Below are 8,150 nucleotides of genomic sequence, written 5' to 3'. Positions count from 1 at the left end.
ATAAGCTTAACATTTTAACCTCTATTTCTTTTTACTAACTAAAGAGGCATAAATAGCAATGAAACAATACAGAATGTACAAAAAACTACTGTACAAATAGCAATTATCCTACAGATCAATAAGTTTTGCATTGAATTGAGTTTGCATTCTTCAGAAAGATCATATTTTTGACAAGAGTGCATCTAAGAAAGCAACAATTTTAAATACAAAGCAGCAATACAGTAAGTTGCTGAAACAGATTTGACTCTGCTGTAGTAAAAGACTCCACTCACAGAACAAACAGGAGGTTTCATATACAATCTTTAATGGGAAGAGTCCTTTAAATGACATTTATGAACAGAATGACACAATCAAAGTTTAATTTCTTCCTACAACTTCAGAAGAATAAGTGGAGCATCTCATGAAGAATCAGTAACTTTCAGCATTTCCTCAAAGTTATGTGATATGATAGGAATGTAGGTAAGAAGAATTTTTCAGAAACTTAAGAGCAAAAGGTACAATGAATAGAAAAACCATATAATTTACTATGTGATAGCTACAAATTAGACAAAGACATTGCTCCTTAAAATAAGAAAATCAGAACAGGTTAAGGACTTCAGAACAGGAATTACAACTCTGCCCTACTCTGCCCTCACATCAGTATGTAACAGTTAAGAAAAAAGCTTTTACATAAAAGACTACTCATGGCTGCAATCTATTGGTTTAAGCAGTTGCAAAGAATAGAGTAATGGGATAGTGCAAGATTAAAATTAATAGCAAATAAAAATCCAAGTAAAACAAAAAAATCACTGTCCCAGCAGCTTTTGATAAGCGTAGTTTAAAAACATCTTTTCTTCCTTAAGCAAAATATGGTGAAAGCAGGAGAACTGTGTTTTTATCCAAGTATTACTTGTCTGTTTTCCAGAACAACTAAGCCTGTATAGAGTGCAATGGATTAAGTTCTTAGGCACTGGGACTGTTCTTGGTCTGTGTACTTACAGTGAAGAGTAATTGAGGCCAGTCCTTAACTAGGGTGTCAGGGTAATATGCAATACTGAGTCAGTGGTGTGCAGACAGTAAATACAAACAAGCAAGATGTTGCCATGTTAACATACCTCTTGTATGGAGCGAGCTGCTGGCTTGTCTTGATGATTGGCCAGTATTAAAAACGGCAAAGTACATAACTGTGGGTGCTGGAGAGCAGAATGCAGTTCATTCCTAGCAGTTTCTAGATCATCTTCAGAGGAGGCACTGTCTAATACAAATATTACCCCTTGGGATCCTTGGTAGTAACGATTCCAATATTTCCTGATATTGTCAGTCCCTTTCAAGACAATAATAAGAATTAAAACAAGTATAGTTAAAAAGATTTAACACTTGTATCTGAAAATAACCCTTCTACTTAGAACAATCAAAGAAATGGACTACATTTTTTCTCCTAAATATACATTATTGAAAGAATAAAAAGGAAAAAAGCAACTATAAATCCAACACACAGACAAACATCAAACTAACATTGTTTAAATAAGGAATGAATTTGACTCAATGCAGTTATCTCTGAATGTTTCTGCTCCATTAATGAGTACTGGCAGAACTACCATGTTTCCAGTGCCACCTAGCCTAACCCTATACCTTCTCACTGAAATATCTTGGTTTTAATATATAAACCTTTGCCCATTCTTTTTTCCTTAGTCTTGCAGCTCCTTGCCATAACCTGTAGCTTTTGTCATGACAGTTCCTAATTTCTGAGCATGATAAGGTCTTCCAGTTAATCTCCAAACTATAAGGTAAACACTTCATAACTGGACAAAAAGTGTCAGGAAAGCCTATTAAAGTTGTAATTAGACACTTAATGAGGAGAATGGTGATACAATAGAGTTGAACAGTGACAACATACAAATACATTAATTTCAACTGCTTTTGTTCTGTGTCAACCACACTAAAGATTCTGGAAGAGCCCAACAGTAGACACATGAGTGACTATACAAGCTTATGTGTCACAGTAATTTTTAGGACACAGTTCAGTGGCACTCAGCCATCTCAAGAGAAGCCAAGCAATATAGAATGTTTTTGTCTCCCCTGGAGAGCAGCATATGTTTGTAACATTGAGGTAGGGAAAAAAAAAAGTATTTGACAGCTGTCAAACTATCTAAACTATGATTCGGATATGGGCTATTCTTCATATGTCTGAATCTGGCACTATACTCATGGGGACTAACACTAAAAAGTGAATAGCAACAGCAATACTCTAGTAGAAAGCTTGATGTATCTGCAAGACAGTGATTCACAGAAATGTGCTGATAATAATAAAACTCCATTTTTAGCGAAACAAAACAACTACACAAAAGTTCTGACCAAAATGTAGGCACAAAATGATAATTCAATGCAACGTAATTACTATATCATTGATATGACACTTAAAATATTCACTTAATTTGTACACTCTGCAACAGAAAAGACAGAAAAGACTAAACAAAGTTGAAGAAATCAATGTCTAAGAAGGAATTTACACCATACACTTTAGGCATCCAGCTCAGTATATTCATATCTCGCTACATGGAGTTACTCCCTTCTCTGTACCAGCCACACCAGAACCTTTAGCACTCAGTTTCTGTATTCTGTACCTAGCACAATTTAGGTGACTAATGAATGTTGTGAACACGTGTTTTCCTATATAGGACATTGAAGTCAGACCTGAACATTGTTTTTCTGCAAGAGATCTAAAGAGATGGTTAAAGGTAAACGGTCATAGGATTTAGTCAAGACCTTGCTTAATTTCTCTATTAATCTAAACACTCATAAAGTAACAACACAATTTTATCAACTTCTGAAGATCAGCATGACTTATACAGAAGGGGGATTGCATTGAAAGCTAATTCAATGTTTCTGTACCACCATAATATCTATCAATTGTACTTGTAAAGAATTTCATAGCATCTGTTAGATGTCCCAGTCTTTCCAAACAGCTGTTTGTAACAGAACCAAGTAGAGCAAGTTGCCAGAGGGACAGTATTTATATAGCCACACACAGCAGCGTCACAGGCTTCTGAAGTATCGCATTACTTTAAAAACTGGTAGAGAATCATTTTCAATGAACTGAAAGGCCAACATCATGATTGGTTCTTTGAAAGTCTTTTTTTTCCTCCTAGCAATATAACTTCTGTCATATGTACTCTAACCTTCATCCAGCTACTTTTCAATCACATGTTGCTGCCAGACCCTGAGTCTTATCTCTGTAACTGTACTATTTCTAAGGAGAAAAATTGTGTGGAGAACTGCAGAGCATTTGACCTCTGATTTGTTGACCTTATGCCCTCTCCTTTTGGTTCAGGTTCTTTCAGCTAGTGAACTTTCTCCACATCAACTGTCCCCAAAGAAACACCATCAAAGTATAGTAGTCCTTTTTTCTTCAGCTCTGGACAGTAACCATGACATAGTTCTAAGAATCACCTAATAATGCCCAACAAAATTTGGTATTTCCTTCAAGATTTTCCATTAGAATAGTGACCTGCTCTAAACTTGCATATGCTTCAATTCTGATGAGGTTTAAGAATAAAAAAAAATTGTTCTAAGCAGACAAGAAAGACTGAGAAAGTCTACCTCGGGGTGCCATTTTAACTCATTTTTCTGGAAAATGTACTTGAAAAATAATTATTGGCATCAATAACCTATCAGCAACCAGAAATCGCAATTTCTACAAGACAAATAAGCTTATATTCTTTTGCCTTAACTCTTCATATCCAGGGAGCACAACCTGCTCTCAGCTTCTTTCTCCAGAGCATTAGATAGTATGTTGTGATGCTATCCTAGGCAGGAAAAGCTGGCCTGTGAATAATGATCCAGCCATTGCACTTCATGGTATGACAAATTTAGTCTTAAAGAGCAAGTAGATGCTTTTATAAGTGCAGTTTAGCACAGACTATCCTATGAATAATTCTTTTCCTCTATTCCAAAGGTTTCTAAGACAGGGAAATCCAAAGTCTGAGTTCTTTGACAATCCAGAATGGAATGTGCATCCATTAAACATCCTCAGGCTCTCAGAGACTACTGAAATAAAACCAGAAACTTAACTAGTACCCAAAATGTCCTATCAAACAATAGTAACACATGAGAGAAGCATTTAGGTTTGTCAGCCTAATACCTTGTGTTGCTCTAACAGCTTTGCAGGCACATGGTTGTTTCTTCAATCACTTCATGCCTAAACTAAGTTTGTTTTTTTTTTTTTAAAAAGAAAACACTCAGGTAAAAATCTCAAAAGCATCAGAAAAACATAGCAATCATTCATATTAGACCTAGGAAATGTGTTATATGAGAGGTTCACTGAAATGTGACATTCAGTGTAGTATTTTGCTCAGAGACAGGAAAGAGCCATGACTTGTGCCTGGGCATGCGATTTGTTTCCCTCAGCAACAAACCTACAGAAGTCCAGTGATGTGACTAAAACATTCAATTTACAAATAAATTGGGAAAAAACCCAACCAACCAAACAACCCACCACAATGTAATCATGCTATTTATTAGAAAAGATAGTATTCAGTCATCAAACCTAGATTTCAATTACTTTATAAAAGGAAAAAAAACCACTCATTATAGAAAAACTATGATGTGCTGTAATTAAAACCCCCAGTCATTCAGCATTACTACAGGGCAGGTTTATTCAACTGACTGTTCAAAATTTTAAAAAGTTTTCATTTGTAATTTTTAAAATATCAAATAAATAATTTTTAATTATCGGTCAATGGTATAGTGTTTCCATCTTAACACAGTTTATTATTATATATATCAGTGCCAATAAGTACCCTCTTGAATACGCCTTGGAAGCTGGGGGAAAGTGTTTGAGAGTTATGTGACGTTTAATAGACACCCAAAACAGGTTGCACGGTGATGCACTCCTGTAAATATGCAAAATGCAGAGCTGCAAATCTTCCTTTTAACTATGAATATTTCTGTTTACATCTTCATTCACAGCAGTCTGAAACTACATTCAATTCCCTCCTTTTCAGTACTTTCAGGAGAACAGAACATAGCATTACAGAAAAAAATTCACTGAAAGCATTTAAAAGGTGTCAAATTTGTTAGCTGTCAAACTTGCAGTAAATCTCCATTGAGAGCATAACAAATGTCCCAGAGCCCTTGCTTTAAGATAGTCTAGCCTGTGCATGAAAGCTCTTATTCACCTCAAAATGGAAGGAGGAATACATCACAGCTCTGGAGAAGTTATAATCTCAATTCATGGCAGAACTTTTTTTCCTTCCCATCAAAAATAGTTAACTTGGGGTCAGAAATGAATGCAGGCTTCAACCAGTTTTTCTACCACTTCAAATATAATATCCACTCACCTGAAATAAAGACACCTATCTATTTTGAAGGTTATATAGTTGATAAAAGGTTGCATAGTTAATTCCTCTACTGATATTAAACAGACAGTTTATAACTAGCAAAAAGATTTAAAGAATGACAAAGAATATGTCAACTGCACCACAAAAATCTTATTGCCTGAAAGACCGCCCCATCGGTGGGGGAGTAAGAAGGAAGGAGAGGGAATAAAATCCAACAACAGGTCATGTATGTTCTTGCAAAATTTTTAAATATACCCTACCTCCTCCCCAAAAACCTTATGGAAAGGCTTCTGAAATAACTATTTCTAAATCTACATAGGATTTATAACTTCACTTTCCATCACTTCCTCACAAGAAAAACTGTCATGTTTTCTTAGGTAATCAGGAAGATGCTTGAAATCTTAGAAATCTTAACACATTTTTAAAAGATCTGGCTGCATCTTATTTATCTCAGGTATACTTTCTGTTTAGATCTCCCAGTAATTCCCTTGAAGAAATACAGTACATATATTTTTTATTTTTTACATAAGCTATTTTTCAACCCAGTTTATACTTTTTATTACAGATAAAGTTATGAATCCTTTCTAAGATACCCACTTTGTATGTACATGTAATTTGCCCACATAGGCAGACATATCCACACAAAGATATAAAAGTTTGTCGCGGGTGTAATGTCAGTCACCCTTCGATGGCTATTATGTATTGCTACTGCTTATTGCTAATCAGCAATAGAGATGCTAAAACAAAACCTTCCTCAAGGTTCAAAAGTTCCAGGACTTTTGCTTCCTAGGGTTTAAGACCAAGAGATCACAGCCTGCTTATCCTATTGTGCATAGCTTTGATAGGTGTTCCTTAAATGGCTCCTACTTGTTTTGAATAAGATAGGCAATGGGTTGTCTATTCATACCATAAAAAGCTAACTGTAGGAAACCAATGTTTTCAAAGAACAGTGGAAAGATCGATACTGCGGAATCCTTATCTGAGCTTCCTCAGGACTCAAAAGATACATAAGCAGGTACAAATGATCTCTATGAAATAAGGAAATTATGTGACAGACCCTGGACTTAGGCACCATTTGAACAGCAGGCTGAGTATGAGTAATAGCAAACAAATCTAGCTTTAATGCTTTTGGTAGCTGAATATCTCTCTGCGATTTACAGCTTAGACAGCTGCACTGGGATTGTGTGGCAAGATTTTGGTAGCCAAGGGGGCTACAAGGGTGGCTTCTGTGAGAAGCTGCTAGAAGCTTCCCCTATGTCCGATAGAGCCAATGCCAGCTGGCTCCAAGATGGACCTGCCACTGGCCAAGGCTAAGCCAATCAGCGATGGTGGTAGCACCTCTGTGATAGCATATTCAAGGAGGGGAAAAAAACCTGCTGTCTGTGCAACAGCAGCAATTGCAGCTGAGGAGAGCAGTGAGAATATGTGAGAGAAACAACACTGCAGACACCAAGGTCAGTGAAAAAGGAGGGGGAGGAGGTGCTCAAAGTGCTGCAGCAGAGATTCCCCTGCAGCCTGTGGTGAAGACCACGAGATCCCCCTGCAGCCTGTGGTGAAGACCACGGTGAGGCAGGCTGTCTCCCTGCAGCCCATGGAAGTTAATGGTGGAGCAGATATCATTACTCTACTCTGATTTGCTTGGTAATAAATTAAGCTAATTTTCCCAAGTCAAGTTTGTTTTGCCTGTGACAGAAATTGGTGAATGTTTTCTCCCTGTCTTTATCTCAACCCACAAGTTTTTCATTAAATTTTCTCTTCCCTGTCAAGCTGAGGAGGGGGAGTGATAGAGCTCTGTTTAGCACCTGGCATCCAGGCAGGGTCAACCCACCTGTCCTGGTTTCACTAGGACAGAATCATAGAATCAATTTTCTATTCAGGAAAGCTGCATTTTTGAGAAGACTACAGCACCTGATTCAGTGGGAACAAAGTTGATAAGACACTTTGTTTTAATTTGTGGCCAGCACTGGTATGCAGGTTGCCATATGGATTAAGGTCATTCTGTAAACTATTAGATGCAGCTACATTGCAGATGGCACTGCATGCACTCCACAACCAGATTTTGTAGAGGTGTCAACTTTCTTTTAGTCAAATACAGTAGAGATTTTTATTGCTTTGTGTTAGTACATCCCTGTGAGAATGACTTAGGCTGGCATTTACTTGTGGGATCAGTTGATGACTATCATCTAGTGATGAAATTTTAGCTGCTCTGTCAGGCTATGTTGCTAGATGTTCAGTACTCCCTTCCTTCTCCACAGAACAAAGCAAGAGAGTGGTTTTCCCATAACTACTCAAATATTAAATTTGGTTCATAGCTCAACATAATTTTCTCCCTTCTCCCTCATTTTTTCACAAGGCAGATACTACCTGACAACTGTTGCCGTCTTCTCCAAGGGCTCATATTTTCCATTCAATTGAGATTGCATGACAGTGTGACTCCCCCTCCTACTCTCTCTTCTTTTGCTCTTTACTTCCAAATTAAGGCAAAAAACACATGCTTTGTTTAACCAATCCTATTTAAAGTTTTTTTTCTCAAGCTTTCATCTCATGTAGACAATTAATTTAGCTGGCCTAAAAGTGTGACTTTATTGCTTTGGTAATGAAGCTTAAGGAGGAACAAGAGTGGGAAGGAGAGTTCTCATCTCTCTTTTCAGGGGCATACTCAACCAGCTGGAAACTTGATATGTACCACTCTGCTCTTGCTATGCAGTTAACACACATTTTTCTTATATGAAATTTCAAAGGTGACTACACACAGAATTACAGAATCATTAAGGTTTTAAGAGACCTCTAAGATAATCGAGTCTGTCAACCCAACACCACCATGCCCACTAA

At 37.0% G+C, this 8,150-nt stretch overlaps 1 protein-coding gene across 1 annotated transcript; it reads right to left on the bottom strand.

Annotated features, from left to right (window-relative positions):
- Positions 1-1,094: 1,094 nt before the first annotated feature.
- On the bottom strand, positions 1,095-1,303 carry LOC104542952 (ADP-ribosylation factor-like protein 15; the record flags this gene model as incomplete). Its single annotated transcript, XM_010187429.1, has 1 exon — positions 1,095-1,303. A coding segment is annotated over one exon (209 nt), but the record flags the coding sequence as incomplete, so codon positions are not given.
- Positions 1,304-8,150: the final 6,847 nt, after the last annotated feature.

The sequence above is a fragment of the Mesitornis unicolor genome, unplaced genomic scaffold, assembly GCF_000695765.1.
Source record: "Mesitornis unicolor isolate BGI_N332 unplaced genomic scaffold, ASM69576v1 scaffold25806, whole genome shotgun sequence".
Lineage (NCBI taxonomy): Eukaryota > Metazoa > Chordata > Aves > Mesitornithiformes > Mesitornithidae > Mesitornis > Mesitornis unicolor.
Note: the sequence above shows the minus strand (reverse complement) of the source record. Positions and strands in the feature narration are given on the sequence as shown.